This window comes from Nuphar pumila, chromosome 2 (genome assembly GCF_984573655.1).
Source record: "Nuphar pumila chromosome 2, dmNupPumi1.hap1.1, whole genome shotgun sequence".
In the NCBI taxonomy this organism is placed as follows: Eukaryota; Viridiplantae; Streptophyta; class Magnoliopsida; order Nymphaeales; family Nymphaeaceae; genus Nuphar; species Nuphar pumila.
The window spans coordinates 117469958-117488834 of record NC_143250.1 but is presented as its reverse complement, the minus strand read 5'-3'; the positions used below and the strand labels follow the sequence as shown (position 1 = coordinate 117488834).

The 18877-nt window shown below is 39.0% G+C and overlaps 1 protein-coding gene across 4 annotated transcripts in view; it reads right to left on the bottom strand.

Moving 5' to 3' along the window:
* The window catches only part of LOC149846881 (uncharacterized), a 46613-nt gene extending 31381 nt beyond the window's left edge, over positions 1–15232 (bottom strand). For all 4 annotated transcript variants that reach the window (XM_089996631.1, XM_089996633.1, XM_089996632.1 and 1 more), the window contains exons 1-4: positions 14845–15232; positions 14574–14664; positions 13825–13903; positions 9092–9228 (exon numbers count right to left, since the gene is read on the bottom strand). In XM_089996631.1, the coding sequence (XP_089852757.1) occupies positions 9092–9228; positions 13825–13903; positions 14574–14664; positions 14845–15010 (473 nt within the window). In that variant the 5' untranslated portion in view covers positions 15011–15232. The remainder of the gene's footprint in view (positions 1–9091; positions 9229–13824; positions 13904–14573; positions 14665–14844) is intronic.
* Between the last annotated feature and the right edge of the window lie 3645 nt (positions 15233–18877).

Genomic DNA, 18877 nt, shown 5'->3' with positions numbered 1-18877 from the left:
ATTGCTTTATTGATAAAGCAACAACGATCGTAAAATCAGTAATTTCACCGGTGACAAAATAATATGCATGAAAACCATGATGCATCTTTCCTGCACCAACACTTCATTCCTTTAAAGAACCCCAAAAATAGAAGCCAGTATCCATTTGGCTCCCCCAATGCATAATGTTGAGAATAGGTGGTTCTTTGTTTTAAGTTCTTTTATATTAGAGGTTTTCTGAAATTTTGTCCTCATAAGGACTTAGATGTAATTTCTCTTTTTGCCTCTCTCTATTTAATATAGAGAGAAGCCCTAATCAATAAAGTTAATGAGTTCTATTGTGCAGCCGTCTCTCTCTCTCTCTCTCTCTCTCTCTCTCTACACACACAGGTGGTTGTACATCCCATCTTATTCTACATGGTATCAGAGCCCTCGATCTTGGGAGCGTGATCAACAGGGACTGATTTTCATCAACGAGGAGCAATAACCCTACGACTTCTTAAAATCAGGTTTGGTGGTGGTTGATTGGGGAAGATCTGATAACAGATCTGGGATGTTACCCAGATCTGTCGTCAGATCTAAGGAGAAGATCTAGATATGTTCTCCTCATCTGGATCTCCTGCTGCGACCTAGTGTTGTCGAGTCCTGTTTCTGCTATGACGTGATTTTTTTTTTGGGTTCGTGAGTTGTCGAGGTGTGTTCTGATGTTTGGGAGCAGCAGAAATCTTCTTTTTTCTGTGTTGTCGTGATTGCTGAGTTCTTGTCGAGGTGTGTTCCTGCTGTTTGGGAGCAGCAGAATTTTTTTTTTGTGTTGTCCTGATTGCTGAGTTCTCTCCTGTGTTGATTGCGTGTGATCAGAATTTTGCTGAGTTCTTTCCTGTGCTGATTGCGTGTGATCAGAATTCTGCCGTGAATGTAGATTTCTTTTCTGTGTTGACTGCTTGTGATCGAAATATAATTGATTTGTCTAACTGTGCCCTGAAGACTTACTGGATGTCGTGCCTTATATGTTGGAGAACAGCAGGTGTAGTGAATATTTTGTTTTGCGACTGCATTCTATCATTGGTCGTGATGTGTTTGGGTGCAGCAATGTTCGTGATTTCTGTGGTATCAACAGCAACTGAACTTTAGTTGTTTTTAGTGGGTTGGTTTATTTCAGAATGTGGTTTTCAGCAGTTGTGACTCCCTGCTGTGTCGAGTTTTTTTTAAGGAAGCATGGTAGCTTAAGTTACTCTTCTGTCGTGGAAAATAGCAGGTGTGATTTCCTGCTGTGTTGAATTTTGTTTTGTGTGTGGGCTGCTGTTTGTTGTGGAAACAGCAGGTGTGATTTCCTGCTGAGTTGAAAATTCCTCTTGAACACTTGCTGTTCAAGTGAGGTAATTTTTTTTATTTTTTGGATCACATCTTCAGTATGGCTGAAACTTCGAAATGTGATTCCAAAATGGAACATATTGGGGAGTATAAGGCTTTTGCCAACCCCTTCTCGTATGGCTCTTCCGTAAGGTTGAATGAAACCAACTATGCCAGGTGGTCCAGAACTTTTATGATGTCGATATCTGGACATCGTCGAAAACATATTTTGTTGGAAGGCGAACCCACTGAGAAATTGGGAAAATATGTTACTTGGGATGAAGATAATGACATAGTTATGTCATGGATCATGAATAGTGTCAAACCCCATATTGCAGATGGATTAATCTACTATAATACAGCCAAACTGATGTGGGACAATCTTCGTGATACATACTCACAAGAAACGAATGTGAGTCGTATCATGCAAGTCGAACAGAAAATATATAACTTGCAACAGGAAGATCAGACCTTGGCCCAGTACTATGCCTCTGTCAAAGCTGTGTTTGAAAGACTTAATGCTCACAGGCCTCTTTGTTGCTCGAAGCAAAAGGATCATCAAGAACAAACCATGGTTGCTCGTTTTCGTACAGGTCTTTCTTCAGATTTTTCTGTTGCAAAAGTTCAAATGTTGACTGGATCAGATGTTCCCACTCTTGCTGATGCTTACAATTGTCTGAGTAGACTTACGATCTCTCTGCCACAATCTCAGCCTGTGACTCAGTCATCTGCTCTTGTTGTCCCATCTAGTTATGGGCGTAGAAATATTCAAAATATCAGAGGACGAGGACGTGGATGTGGTATGGGAGACAGAGGAAAGCTTCAATGTACATTCTGTGGAAAATCTGGACATTTAGAAGATCGTTGCTGGGATAAGCATGGTCGGCCAACCTCTTCTTCATCAAAGTCATATACTCTTAAAGCAAATGTTACTACTATTGAGGCAACAAATGCACAAGAGAATATCACTGCAAATGAAAGTAGTATCACCCTTAGTCGTGCGGAATATGATGAGTTGATCGCTCTTCGACCTTTGACTTCCACCCCTCCTGTAGCTGGTGTTGCCTATTCAACCGGAAATCATCTCCATCCGACTGATAGTAAGTGGGTTATTGACTCTGGTGCATCCAGACATTTGTGTGGAAATTCACGTGTTTTTTCAGATCTAAAGGATATTAAGGCTCAACTTGGAGTCTCATTAGCCAATGGGAGCTCCTCCCCGGTTGTTGGTCAGGGAAATATTTCTATATCCTCCTCATTACAGTTGAAAAATGTTCTTCATGCTCCAAACTTTCCTCAAAGTTTACTTTCTGTTAGTTGCCTTATAAAAGAACAAAACTGTAGAGTAATATTTGATCCAATGGGTTGTCATTTTCAGGATTTGCTGACGGGGAAGAAGATTGGTGGAGGCTATAAAGAAAATGAAATTTACTACCTACATCATCCAATGGGTTCTGTTCATGCTGCAGTGGAACATTCATTCAGTCCTGTTCAGTGGCATCGTCGTCTTGGTCATCCTTCATTGTCAAAGCTTCGGTCGGTCTTTCCTTAGATTCCTTCCACCACATCATTTCAGTGTGAAGCATGTCAGTTGGGCAAGCATCATCGAAGTTCGTTCCCTTCGAGTCAGAGTCAGTCTAGTAATAAAGTTTTTGAACTTCTTCATGCAGATGTATGGGGTCCTAGTAAGATTCCTACTAGGACTCAGTGTCGTTATTATCTTGTTATTGTTGATGATTTCTCTAAGTTATCATAGGTATTTTTAATAAAAGAACGATCTGAAGTTCCAAGTCTTATCAAATCCCTAATTCTTGAAATAAAAACTCAGTTTGAATCTATTGTCAAGATTGTTCGCACTGATAATGCTCTCGAGTTTAAATCAAAAGGTTTGTTACAATTTTACCAAGATCATGGCATCCAACCCCAAACTTCTCGTGCCTATTCATCTCAACAAAATGGGGTGGCTGAGCGAAAACATTGGCACCTCCTTGATGTTGCCAGGACCATTATGATTCAATCCAATGTTCCTACGTTATACTGGGGTGATGTGATTACCACTGCTTGCTATCTGATTAACCGCATGCTTTTGTCTTTTGTGGGTGATCAAATTCCATTACATATCCTAAAACCTAATGCCCCACTTTTTTTCTTTCTCACCAAAAATATTTGGATGTGTTTGTTTTGTACACAAACTTGGCCCTGACCGTGATGAATTAGTCGATCAAGCTACAAAATGCATATTTATCGGTTATCCAAAAAATCAAAAGGGCTATCAATGTTATGATCCTATTTCTCGCCGAGAGTATGTCAGTGCGGATGTATCTTTCCTGGAATCCTCTCCATATTACTCTAGTTCCGGTTCCCCGCTGCAGGTTGATCCAACTGAGTCTTTTCCATTACCTATACCTCCTTTTCCTTTGGAATATGTGCCCTCATTACCGAACCAAACTTCATCCTTTTCCAGATTTAATAATCCTCCATTGGTATATGTGCGTAGAGCTCCACTTCCGCAAGAGCCTTCATCTTCTTCTTCTAAGGTAAGTTCTACTGACAATAGTGATCTTCAGGATGATGATAACAGGCCTATTGCTCTACGAAAGGGGACAAGACAATGTACCTTATATCCCATATCTCATTTTGTCTCCCATGCCAGAATTGGACATCAGATGAAGTCTTTTATTTCAGCCTTGTCTGTTAAAACTATTCCTCTGAACTATCAACAGGCAGCACTTGATAATCGCTGGAAGCTGGCTATGCAAGAAGAAATGACAGCTTTGGTATCTCAGCATACCTGGGATCTAGTTGATTCCCCAGCAGATGCTGACATTGTTGGATGTAAATGGGTATATACAATAAAGTACAAATCTGATGGTTCTATTGAAAGGTACAAGGCCAGATTAGTCGCGAAAGGGTATACTCAGACATATGGAATTGACTTCTTTGAAACTTTTTCTCCTGTTGCACAGATGGGTACCATCTGTATTGTTCTCTCAGTAATTGTTCAGCATGGTTGGAGCTTGTGCCAATTAGATGTGAAAAATGCATTTCTATATGGGGATCTATCTGAGACCGTTTACATGCAACAACCTCCAGGCTTCGAGGTTGAGGGGGAGTGTCAGAAGGTGTGAAGATTGAGAAAGGCGATTTATGGCTTGAAACAAAGTCCTCGTGCATGGTTTCAAAAGTTGTTTGAAGTAATGTCAAGCTTTGGCTTTAATAGATCAGCAGCAGATCATACTCTTTTTATAAAGAAAACTAGCTCTGACATAGTTGTTATGGTGGTATATGTGGATGACATCATTCTTACAGGAGATGATGTGAAAGCTATTGAAGCCACAAAGACTCATCTTCAAAATCACTTTGTTACAAAAGACCTTGGTTCACTCAGGTATTTTTTGGGTATAGAAGTTGCTAGGAGCCGTGAAGGGATGGTTTTGTCTCAACGGAAGTATGTTTTTGACTTATTAAAGGAAACGGGCATGTTGGGAGCTAAACCAGCAAATATTCCCATGGACCATAAAGTTCAGTTGTTTGAAGAAGGGTCAAAACCAGTTGATAGCAAAAGCTATCACTCCCTAGTAGGGAAGTTATTATATGTAACTATGACCAGGCCGGATATTGCTTTAGCAGTAAGCAAAGTTAGCCAGTTTATGGACAAACCAACTGAGGTACACTGGAATGCAGCCATAATGATTCTCAGATATCTAAAATCATCTCCTGGAAAAGGGTTATTGTTCAGGAAAGGTGGAACTCTGGAGATAGTAGCCTATTCTGATGCTGACTATGCTGGATCTGTAGTAGATAGAAAATCTACCACAGGATTTTCTGTGTTTTTGGGAGACAACTTGATTTCATGGAGAAGTAAGAAACAAAATGTGGTTTCTAGGTCGAGTGCAGAATCAGAATATCGGGCTATGGCCCAAACAGCTGTTGAATTGATGTGGGTTTGCACTGTTCTTCATGATCTCCAGGTGAAGGTTCCCTCTCCAATGACCATGATGTGCGATAACAAAACGACAACATATATAGCAAACAATCATGTCTTTCATGAGAGAGCAAAGCACATTGAGGTTGATTGCCACTATGTAAGAGATATGATTCAAGCTGGTCATATCACTACCAAATACCTAAAGAAGGAAGACCAAGTTGCACAAAGCCTCTTGCTAAGCCAAATTTTTCAAAATGTTGTGACAAGCTGAGCATGATTGATATCTATGCTCCAGCTTGAGGGGGAGTGTTGAGAATAGGTGGTTCTTTGTTTTAAGTTCTTTTATATTAGAGGTTTTCTGAAATTTTGTCCTCATAAGGACTTAGATGTAATTTCTCTTTTTTCTTCTCTCTATTTAATATAGAGAGAAGCCCTAATCAATAAAGTTAACGAGTTCTATTGTGCAACCGTCTCTCTCTCTCTACACACACAGGCTGTACATCCCATCTTATTCTACACATAGTGACAAAAGTTAAAAACGGCAAAATCTCAGGAGTCAAAAACTTCGGAGATTTTGAAAATCTTCATAAATCTTGCATTTTTTGGCAAAATCTCGGCAATAAAAAATAAATTAAAAAATATGAAAAACATAATTTTTATAAGAAAATATAAATAAAACACATTTAAAAATGAAAATCTTGTGATAAATATCTGCTAAATGGTAAATATCGCGATATTTGTCACGGTTTGAAAATCACACAAAAAATTGTCATTTTAAACTTTCAGGCAATTTCTCGTGATATTATTGTGAGATTTTCATAAATCTTGCGATATTTGTTACAAAGCCCCAATGTTGTCAGCATCATTATCGGCATTGAATCGTTTTGGCCAACGATTCAGCTGTATCGGGCCAATACTGATACTCAAGTGAATCATTTTGTATCAGCCAAAAGATAATAAATAATATTATGCGTCAAACAGAACATGACATGTGTTAAAACTATTAAAATAATATTTAAAATATGAAAATTTTGAATTTTCATATTTTTTATATTTATTAAAAAATAGCTGATTTAGGGTGATGCATAGCGATTTTCTGCAGATACGATACATATCGACCGACAATATTGGGCTCCCCCAGGCCCCAGATAGTCCAGACCAGAGTTACCAGTCGAGGAAGCGGGAGCGGGAAGCGATACGGGAAGCGGGAGCGGGAAGCGAGGCACTTTAAAAAATTTAGGAAGCGGGGAAGCGTGGGACCACTTAGAAGAAAATTCTGAACCGTCTCGGAAACGACCTAGGAAGCGAACCGGAAGCGACCTAGGAAGCGAACCGGAAGCGAGGGGAAGCGAAAAAAATGAAAAAAATGGGGAAGCGAGGGGGAAGCGTGGGGGAAGCGCGCTTCCCATTTATGGGAAGAGCGTTTCCCATAAAAGGGAAGCGCGCTTCCCAAAAAAGGGGGACGCTTCCCCTCATGCTTCGGAAGCGAGACGTTTCGCGCTTCCGAAGCGCGCTTCGGGGAAGCGCGCTTCCCCTTTTGCCTAGGCGCTTCCGGTAACTCTGGTCCAGACTCAGTATCACGTATGTTCCAATCGGTAGTTGGATCTGGTTAACAGTCATTCCAAGTCGAGTGCTGCTCAAGTCCGGTCCACAAGTGCCTGACCAATGATTCTAGGGGTTCAAATGGATATGGTGCAAAGTTGGATCCATAATCCAATCTGACAAATTATTACCAGACATGGAGATATGAACATATGTGGTTCAGATTTGAACTTACATTATCAGATTCTCTTTAGAACTGGATCAGAACTTTCCACCAAATATACACTTAATTGGATACGGATCAAATCCGATCTGTTTCCGCATCTACATGTAAAACCCTTGGCTTCAACTTATGTAACATGACACGGCTAAATGGATATGAGACACTGATTTTTGTGTAATTTTCCGTTGACAGAAGGATATAAAAGGACCACCACCATACAGACACAGCCGAAAATTGGACCAACTAGGACTGTCCCATTGGACGCCGTGAGGCCAAGTGGAAATACAACTTCCCAATTGCCTTGCTTCCAAGTTCCAACCCCAAAGACCACATTCTGCAGAGCACTCCCCTAAGCAAGCAGAGGAGAATCACACCCACAAAACCAGACCAACATCAAAATGGCCACCATGATCACATCATCCATCCTCAACCCCAAGTCCTTGGCTGCACCAAACTCATCTCCCACCAACCCCAAGCCCACAAAATCCCAGCCAGCAGGACTAACTCTCTCCCCCCAAAGCCTCCCCAAGTCCTTAACCAGCTCCACCAGCTTGAAAACAGCAACAGGTGCAGCAATTGCCACCTCCCTCCTCTCGTCGCTCGCCTTCGGCGATGCCGCCTCCAAGGCCGACAGAATCGCCGACATCGCCGCGGCAGCCAGGAGATGACAACCGCGGACTGGCTCTCCTCCTCCCCATTGTTCCTGCACTGGATCCTCTAAACGGTTGCCATTTATATACAAATGGGTAGTCTTCCCATCAGCAGTCTGATACTCATACATAACAATGTATCTCGTCGCAGACTTGTCGAAAATCATCGGCTTTGGGTGGGCGATCAAACTCGCCGGAATTCTTGATTTATCGGACCCTGTTATTAAAAATCCGAGGCGTATACGCCTCACCTTGAGGCGTGCCTCGCCCCGAGGCATGCGCCTCAAGGCGTATGAGGCGCACGCCTTGGGGCATTTGCGCTTTATGATTGCGCCTCAAGGCACAAAGGCCCTCGCCTTGAGGCGAGGCGCACTTTTTGCGCCATGAGGCGCACTTTTAATAACACTGGTTACATGTCTTTTCTAATTTTTTAATAGGTTAGTTTGGGTATAAACTATAAAATGTTACCTTTTGTTAGGGTTACATGTCACTTTAAAAAGGTAAGAAACGTAAGGAAAGAAGAAAGAAAGAAAAGGGAAGGTTGTGTATTCTTGTGAACAGGGAAAGAAAAAAAGAAGACAAAGAGGAAGGCAAGGAAGAGAAAGGGAAGGAAAGAAGGAAGAAAAAAAAAAAAGAGAAGGAAGAAAAAAAGAGGAAGGAAGAGGGAAATGGGGCTTTACATTTCTTTTTTAAATTCCGAGAATTTCTCGAGATTTATTAGAAAATCGATAATATCACAATATTATACCTCGCCGAAATATAGCCGATACCAATATTTGTGACTATGGTTTTCATTAGCATACTGAACAATTGCACCACATTGGATCTTTGAGGTTGACCATATCAGACCTCTCAGATTTTAGAAGCTAAGTCACAACATGAAGATGGAGATCAAGACTTGATAATTTTCTCATGCCCATGCCAAACTTAAATCATATTTTTTGCAACCCGTATGCAAAAAGGCACACAAACCAAGTCGAGCCCAAGATAAAGTGTGTGATGAGAATGTTGGACTGAGAAAGGAATGAGACTGTGCCCATGAAACCTATTTAGCAGGACGGGGAGGAGGGAAGAAATGGCAAGAGAGAGAACATGTGGATGCCAGACACTTTAACAGTGGAGAATGAGGAAGAAAAGGATGAGGGACTTCAAAATTGACAGACACAGACCACATACGTTATGCTTGCACAATAATCATTCTCAAAATGAGATAGTAAAATATGCACTTAGTTGAAAAGGAACAATAACATTTAGAAAAGAACAATGATTTATATCCTACATAAGCATAAATACTTGCAATAAGCACGTTACTTACACATAAATATTTCTATAATATATAAAATCAGCATGCTCATCTAATAGGATTGCACTAATTCATGGACAAATTCAAGCAACACAAAACCAAATAAAATCTACCACCTTTGAGTTGCATTTTTTGTCTCTTCACTATCCATGTATTTCAGCTTTTCTTCATCAAAACCTGAACCCAGGCAAGATGTCTCAGGTGCTGTACACAAATCCATGCCAAAGTCATCAAAGTTATCCATGTCAACGTTCTGCATTTAACAGAAAAGGACAATGAATTAGTAATCCATCTCGGTTTATCATTCAACATTCTGCATTTGACAGAATGGAACAAAGGACAACGAATTAGTAACCCATTTAGCTTTAACATTCCTTTTGTTTACTTAAAAGCACCACGCAATAAGCTCCACAGCTCACCTTAAGAGAACGATTCTTGGGGTGGTGTGGTTGTTCTATTTCAATAAAATATATAGTTTGAAAAAAATGGAAGATGTGATGTTGTTGTGGATGTCACTATACATAACCTTTTAAACAGTAAATTCATGGATTAGCAAGGCCATTGATATAATTTCAAAAGTTTTTGTGCACATGAAAAGCTAAAGGATAATACCAGGTAAAGGCCGACTATGATATCTATGACTCCTTGTTGGAAAGGATAGATTTCCTCTTTTTCTGTTGAACACCACAGGCACTCTTTACACCAGTAGCAATAAACCAAAAGGACAGCTAAAGGAAGAATTTTCACCCTAGTAGCTTGACTACTGGTCTCTCTCTCTCTCTCTCTCTCTCTCTCTCTCTCTCTCTCTCTCTCTCTCTCTCTCTCTCTCTCTCTCTTCTAAGGAGGGTCCAGCCAAGAAGAGCTCACTCTCGCTTCTAAGGAGGGTCCAGCCAAGGAGAGCTTATCTTGAACACATCTTGGTCAAACTAGGTTTAGCAGCCCAATACCATATGTGGTTCGGGTTGAATGAACCTGCCTCTAAGTAGGTGCACACACAATCCCGAAAGTGCAACATGAACATGGTATTCCATTTTTCTTTTTCAGCAGATATAATCTTTAGAATAGCTATATTGACCAGAATAGCCATACAAAGAAAAATTTTCACCCTTGCACAATCATGAAGCTTAGCAGCTTGGACAGTGGTCACCATTCACCAACTCTCTCTCTCTCTCTCTCTCTCTCTTCTAAGGACAGTCTAGTCGAGGAGAGATTATGTTGAATACATCTTGGTCAAACTAGGGTTTAGCTGTCCAATACCATGTCTGGTTCAGGTTGAAACAACATGCCCTTCAATAGATTCACACACAATCCTGAAAGTGCAACACGTCATTCCATTTTTCTTTACAAACAGATTTAAAACATTGACCAGGATGGGACGAACAGTCAAAATATGTTATGCTGCAAATTGACATCTGGGGTATTCCTGGACTTAACATAAAAGGTGAAGAACATTTTGCAGGAGAAAAAAATGTGAAGATTTCACAGATTGCTGCAAATAGCTGTCAGGACTTATTTTTCAAATTCATAGCCAGACTGATATCATTTTAACAATTATTTTATAGATTGGTAGGGAAAGAAACTTCAGCAGTTTAATCATAGACACATACATGTTGACATGTTTATATATTTTATTTTTTACAGTGGACGTATAAACACAACCAAATTAAAAGTAGACCTTTAACATGAAGTTTTCTCTAAGAAAATGCCAGAACTGCTTGAACCACATGCTTTGACCAGTAAAACCTTAAACTGCTTTAACCTAACAGGTAAATGGTATTGAATATGCACCTTAATATTTTAAGATTGCTGCCTCTTATCTACAGGTTTATTTGTAAAACCCATAAAAGAGTTACCAAGATCCATTAAAATAGCAAGAAAGAAGACCTAACATGTAAAGCGCATTATGCATACTCTTCACAATTTTGGAAATCAAGATACAACAGACCTCCTTGACTTTCAGGGCTCCCATGTTATTTTTGTTAAATTAATTATGACATAATGGTGGGGTCGAATGGGATAACTGGACAGTCAGGCTCCACTATCATAACTGAGAATCTCGGGTTCAAATCCCACATGGGCTATCCCCCAGCTTGAATATCAAAAAACGATCATGACATAATGGTGAACTACTGGTTCTAATCATTTTTGTTCAGCAGGACCTACTTTGAATTGACCCGAGCACTTTGATAATTCAAGGGATGGCATCATTTTTGAAACATTACTCGAGATTATTTCATACAATAGGGGAATATTTGCCATAAATAAATCATGATGAATCATCTCCTCTCAATCAATCTATTCTCTTAAAACCCAGAGCAAAGCAAACCTCAAAAAAAAAAATCGCATCCAAAAGTAATGCTTGCATGGAACTTTATTTTAACATGGGAAAGATTATTCACATAGCATAGGTATTCAAAAATAAAAAGTAACTTAAGGTTTCCACAAGGGTTTTAAATCTTTTGCAAATAACTCATAAGATCACAACCTATGTCACAATGATTTGTGGACTTGAGGACGCTGGATTCGGATTCAACTCGAAAGTTATTTTTTTTTTCAATAAATGGGACACAAGGACACATGGATACAGACGCGGGACAAGATGTGGATACACTTGGTATGATACGATAATTTAAAAAAAAATAGGACACAAGGACACGACCGTACAAACATAGACATATGTATGTGTGTGAGTGGTGCATAAAACAACAATTCTAAATCACTACCAAATAATGAAACCAAGTTGAAATTAACATGTAATGTAATTGATGACAATTTTTTAAAAAAAAAAGAACTCAAGTGAATACAAAATAAGTAAATAAGATCATAAAAGAAAATAAATACAGTTAACGACACAATGATAACTGTGAGAAACTTGTTTGACTATTTCCATGAAGTGTCATGTCATGTCTGTGAAGTGTTCGAGTGTAATGTCATGTCGATACAGGGTACACATGCTAAATGAAGTGCGTGCGCATAGCAACCTAGGCCTAGCACCCAGGTTGGTAATTTTGTATTTGTTTTGTATAATGTTTAAAACATTATAGTCATGTTTGAGATGACACATTTGAAATATTAAGTTTTCATATTTTCTTACTTTTTAGATTCTTTATGTTTTATTTTAAGTAATAATATTTTATGCAGGTCTCTAGACAATATCTAGGCACTCGCCTAGTCATCTCACAACCTTAGTTGTTAAAAGCGATGCCTAGGTGCAGCCCCACTGCCTAGGCTATTGGTCATAGGCAGTGGGGCCCTATTTTTCCGACTAGGGACCGGCTAGGCGGCGGGGACAATGATGTTTTCTTTTTTGTTTTATTAACTATGTTGACCAGGTTTGGAATAGTCCAAACCTGGTCAAGTACCTATTAGGGCAACTATAAAAGGGAAAGGGCTACGCCCTTCCCCTTTTAGCTCGATCTAAAGAGAAGGAGGAGGAAAAGGAGACTACCAGGAACATTTTTTACCCCTTTTCTTCCTTTTCTCTCTTCTTCCCTTTTCTTTTTTTTTTTTCTTCTCCTCTGCCCTCCACTCTCTTCATTTCTTCTTCTTCTCCTTTTTTCCTTTTCTTCTTCTTCCCCTCCTCTCACCCCTCCACCAAATATGAAGCGAAGTGTAAAGTGTAAGCCTCAAAAATATATTTTAAAACTTAAAAATATATAAAAATACAAATTAAATAAAAGAAGAACAAGGAGTATATTTTAAAACTTAAAAAAATATAAAAATACAAATTAAATAAAAGAAGAACAAGGAGTCTTCTTCTTCTTCTTTTGTGATATGTTAACAATCACAATTGTTTCTGCTTCTTCTTCTTATTGTGATATTCTTATTTTTTCAATGTTTCTTTTGTCCCACCTAGGCCCCGATTAGGCCTTTTAGGGGTCTTCCGCCTAGTGCTTTTGACAACTAAGCTCACAACCCAACTCCTATGGAGGGCAACGATTAAGCATTGCCCCGTGCTTTTTACTAATAAGGATATTACTTGCTTAAGTAATTCAAGATATCCTACTTTATATAGATGTGGAGATAAGAGCACAACATGACACATGTGAAAGTTGTAAAATGTGTATGTTATCATGCATGCTTTTATTGCCATGAAAGCATTTTGCCTTTTCACTTTTTTCTTCAATCTTTATTTTTTGCATAAAAATCTATTATTTGATGTTTCTTCCATTTGTACGCTTGTTGTTATGTATCATTTAAGCTAGTGAGAACATTGTCATTACTCAACAGTTCCTTCTATCATTTTCAATACAGATGGCAATAGACATTCCAAAGTCCAAAGGTGTAACATTTAGTGAAGATCTGTGTTGTTTAGATATGTTCCCCACATTGTTTTTTTTTTTTTTACTTTTTCAGATATGCCTTGAAGTTTGATAAGCTTAGAATGACAAAAATTCCATATGCTCTAGTATATATGTGGGTGTCCATGACAAATTTGAGGACACTTGTTTATAAATGTCGGGATAGTGTTAAATGCAACAGACTACATGGGCACAAAAATAATATGTAGTGTTATGTGGGATGCAATAAAGATACTAATCAAATCCAAGTGATCTTGAATGACCAGAAAAGAAAATCATCTGAACTGTAATATAGAACAAGCTTTACAAGGCACACTACATTTACACCGATTACAAACTTAGAAAAATCTAAAGTTGCCATAAATGTGCATGGGAACAGAAGGAAAAATGTAGTGAACACAAAACATAGCAAATAAGCTAGCTGAGAATATGAAAAACAGTTAGCGGCAACAAAAAGTCATTCAAACCAGAATTTAAGTCACACTAACACATAAATCAATTACCAAACTAGCAACATCCATGCACAAATACATGCTCAACTGACTTACAGAAGGCGGCAAAGACCGTGGTGTAGAAGCAAGATCCCCAAATTTGTTCACAGGACCATCGGTGGAGGTTCTGCATAGCCTACAAAGTGTTTGAATAGCATGTAAGCTCAATGTAAGTGAATAATCCACAAACCCAACCAATGGTCACAGGGCACGATTTTTAAGCAGTCGTGATGGAATTTTCAGTTGCATAATGCATGTGAAAAACTAGAAATTCATGGAGAGTCTACAGTCATCATTTCTTCACAAATGATTAGAAGAGTTGAGACAAATTATACAAGTAAGCTCAATGGAAATGCACAATCCACAAGCCCACCCCACTGTAACTAGGTAGGATTTCAACCAGTCATACCTAGGAATTTTCACTTGCAGAATGCATGTGCAGAAATAGACATGCATGGAGAGACTAGAGCCATGATTTCTTCATAAATAATTAGAAGGGTTAAAACAAATTATACATGCAATCACGCAGGATCACGGATGTGCGTAACACGTGAGTTAAATGAACTATGCAACAGAATGCGGAAGCATAAGACTACATCCTGGGAAAATTACTCCTTCAAACTGAAATGATAAAAGAAAAATACATAGATTATTGTAAATTTCATCAATGCAAAAAAGCAATAACATAACCTCTTTTTTCCCTTCATATGTATTTCCTTGGAACTGAAAAATATTATCGCTTGGATTTTCTTTATGACATTTTCATAGCTAAGAACATCAGGAAACAACCGGTAAGAAGAACTCACACAGCCTCAACCGGATTCGCCTTCGCTGATGGTACCCTCTTTATAATCACGTTTGCACCCGAGGGAATTTGGCGATTCTCGTCTTCGAAAACTGAACCAAATCGAGAAATCAACAACACATCATACGAAGAAAACAGCAGCAACAACAAAAACAACGAAATTCACACAAATCAGCATCCTAGGGTTTCACTTTTGCGAATCATTTCGTGAAAAGAGGAAGAACCCTAATCAGAAGGAAGTTCACGACGAACGGAGACTGAGAGAGAGTCACCTTCTCCGGTCTGAGCATCGGAGATGACGAGATCAAAATCCCGGCAGACCTTGAGATTCTTCCGATCGACAATCTTCGCCCGGAGATCGCAAACGGAGATGGAGGGGCCGCCTATGCCGACAGAATCGAACCCGACGGAGCTCCTGAACTTGAAATTCACAGTCATTCCGTGGAAAGTTCCGCCCGTCCGATGGTTGAGCTAGAGAGACCGTCTCTCCCTCGAAGAATTTTTCTCGATCTCCTTTTTTTCTTTTCTTTATCTCCCTTCTCTGTCGCTTAGCAAACAAACGGAGGAAAACAGTTTAATCGCCGGAAATTTTGGGAGAAAAACAGCAAACTTTCGCTCCGAGAAATCTTCACCGTCAATTTAGCGGAAGAGTCAACTCTCGATCGCAGGATTTGTGGGGGTTTAAATTTAAAACCCAGTGATTCGTGGCCGGGTCTTTATATTTTATATAAAATATACAAATATGTGTATTTATAATATCAGTGTCGGGCGTCGAGTCAGTAAGCTATAAAAGCTATTAGTAGCTTTACCCGATTCACCTTACAACTCACACCATACCACACTCACTCACTCTCTCTCTCTCTCTCTCACACACACACACACAACAAAAAAGCAGCCCAAGCCCGGTAAACAGGTTACACCATCATGCCCATGAAACAGAAATGACCTTCACAAAACGACTCCACATCCATAAGAGAAAACAGCCTGTTGTTCCCCACTCCAATCCATTGGGATGTTAGTCTATTTGAGCTTTAATCCTTGCACCACATTTCCCAATGCGGGTGGTAGATGATGCCTTCCAAATCAGCAACCTTCCCGTGAAAGATATGTTGGTTCCTCTTTTGTCTTTTTATCGACCCGTCGTTTCACAACTTTTGAATGAAAGATATTTTTGTCATTTCCTCGAACCGTCATTTCAGGGCAAGAAAAGCAAATAAGGGTGATTAAGGCTTTGCAACAGCACCAGAGTCTGATGCAAAGTTATGTTAACATACACGGGAATACGAGCCCCATGTGCATGAATATGTGACGCTCATTTGATCCCCCGAACATAGACGTGGGATTCAGTGAATCATTGGGGGCGAACATACACCACCCTCTCCTCTTTAGCTATATCACCCGCCAAGCAGTCAAAACCCATGAACGTCAAAAAAAAAAATCCAGTCGGCACCACCCCTTGACCTGATGTGAGATGCAATGACAACCTCTCTGAGGAATGCTAAGCAGGTCGTGGTGCAACAATGTGTGAAAGAAACAACAATTATAAAACAAGTGAATAGTAAAGCCTTTGTGCACAAGCAAAGCGGCCAACGACTAGCTAGCGTGAAACCTTATTTCTTGAGCTTAGCATCTGCATTAACCGCATCACGAAGGATCAACAAACCATGAGAGAGGCTCCAGGTGGGAGGCGAGCTCCCCACAAAGCATGCTTGAGAAGCCAAAAGGTTGATGAAGGCCCAAGGAAATCAAGTCTTTCTGATGCTAAAGAGTTCCTCGTAGAGAGTCCATTAAGAAATACCATTGTTGAAATGGCAATTTTGAAGCATCTCTACGCAACACAATTTCCCATTCTCCCATGGTAAAAGACCAAAAATCCCACACCTTGCCATACTTGGTGCGAGCAAAGTTATAAACAAAAGGGTTTGTCTCGTAATTTGCAATTGTAATGCCAAGGTTCTTGCCAAAACAAAGTATGATCACCACAACCGATTTTAATTTTTACTACCTCATTGAAAGCTTGAAGCACGAAAGTCCAACCCTTCCAAATTCTAGACCTTCTTAACTATTTATGATTTTCGGACCAACACCAAGACCACCCACCCTTGCAAAGCATATTTCTCCACAAAAATACAGCTAAGATTGTCTTCTCTTTTACAATTTTTTCATAGCCATTTCGCCAACAGAGCTTTATTAATTTTTTTCAAATTGTGAATATCCCCAATAGCTAACGATTGGGATATAGAGGCCCAATTAATCCTGGCCTTAGCTTTAATCTCCAAAGATTTGTGCCAAATGAATTTTTGAAAAAGAGACTTAAGCCTGCTTTCCACCTTTTTCGGAATTTTAAAGACTTGGAGGAAATGAATTGCAAAGCAAGTGATGTTGAACCACACTAAACTGATTCTACCCATTCTTGAAAGAAACCAAAAGACACAAGATTGAATCTTTTGGCAAAATCTGATTTTCAACCACACTCCAATGATGTTCCCTAGAGACCCCCCAAATGTAGTAGAAGGCTAAAGTATTTCATTGGTAGGCCACCCACTTCAGAATTAAAAATGAAGGAGGCTAAAATTTAAAAATTCTTGCTAGGGTCATTGTGCACCATGACTTGGGACTTTCCTTCATTAACACATAGGCCTGAAATTGCAGAAAAACATTTAATGATGGTCCATAGATTTCACATGTTTGCCTTTAAGGCCTTGCCAAAGATTAATAAGTCATCTACAAATAGAAGATGTGAGATTGATACTTAATTCGATACCATACAATCCTTGAATATTCTTGCCCTCTTCGCATTCAAAATCATAACGGATAATGCCGCTATAGCAATAATGAAGAGAAAGGGAGAGATGGGATCACCTTGCCTTAAGTCCTTTTAGGCTTAAAGAACTCACCCTTTTGCCTTTAATAGACATCGCAATTGAAGTAGCGGATAGCAACCCTTCAATCCATCATGACCATTTTCCACCAAACCCCATACATTTTATATAACTCAAAAAAAAACTTCAATCAAGGGAGTCAAATGCTTTTTCAAGATTGATTTTAAGGATAAAAGATTGTGTACCTTGGAGATGAATGGAGTGGATAGTTTTATGAGCTATGACACATGCATCAAAAAGTTTTCTTCCCGAAACAAATGCACTTTGAAATTCCAAAATTAGCTGCTTAATGATATTATTTATCCTTAAGGCTAACACTTTTTAAATAAGCTTGAATAAAGAGCCCACCAAGGAGATTGGTCTAAACAGACTTAAGTCCTTGGGTTGTGGTTTCTTGGGAATGAGAATCACCAAAAATTGACCTAATGTCATTGAAATTTTCATATTTATATGGAAGTCTATCATCATTTGTAGTAACTCCCTGTTAAGAGTGTCCCACGTATGCTTGTAGAATTCGATTGGTAAGCCGTCAATACCTTGAGTCTTTTCATTTAGGAGGAACCAAATAACTTTCTTGACTTCTTCCAAAGAGAAAGCACAAGAGATTCCAGCTCTTTCTGATTCATTTAAAGAATTGAAAGATAAGAGAGACATATCATAATCTGCAACCATAACCTTTGAAAAATGATCTTTGAAGTAATCAGTGTAACACCCCGAGATTTTAACCCTTTTCAAATTACATAAAAAATTAAAACTTTTCTTTTACATTTAAAATCGTTAGCAGAAACATTGTCAACAGGATTTAAAACCTTGAGCGGGTTACGTGGCACAAAAAAATGATTATACTGAATTAATAAGACAAATAACATGACTCGTATAAAATACTTTCATTCCAAGTAACAGAGTATTACAAAACTAATAATAATATTATGTATCCAAATTGAATGCTCAAAAAAGGAAAATGATTGGCTCGTCGATAGCACTACATCATCCCACATCCACTTAGTTGCCCAACTCTGATAAACTTGTTCCCCATAAAATAGGGTCGGACTTGTGAAAGTCTAGCAGGTAATTATACTAATACCAAGTAAATGCATATAATTTCAGTGAAAGCATGAGTACAGTTAAAGTATGAGCTTATTAAATCATGAATATAATGCAAGTCAGGTATCACATTTCATCAAGCGGTTGTTCATAATTGAGAATGAAGGTATTTATTTCAATATTTACTTTGCTGATTTTTCACAGAGATTTACTGTTGATTAAAATAAGCTCCCTATATGATTACCTGATCTTGGATATGTACACCCTCACCGGGCCGTCCTTGCCGGACTATCCAGTCTTATACTTGTATATTCTTATAGAGATTGTTCTCTTAAAAACCATTCCTTAATGGGTTAGTTGATCCTGAAAATTCATATTT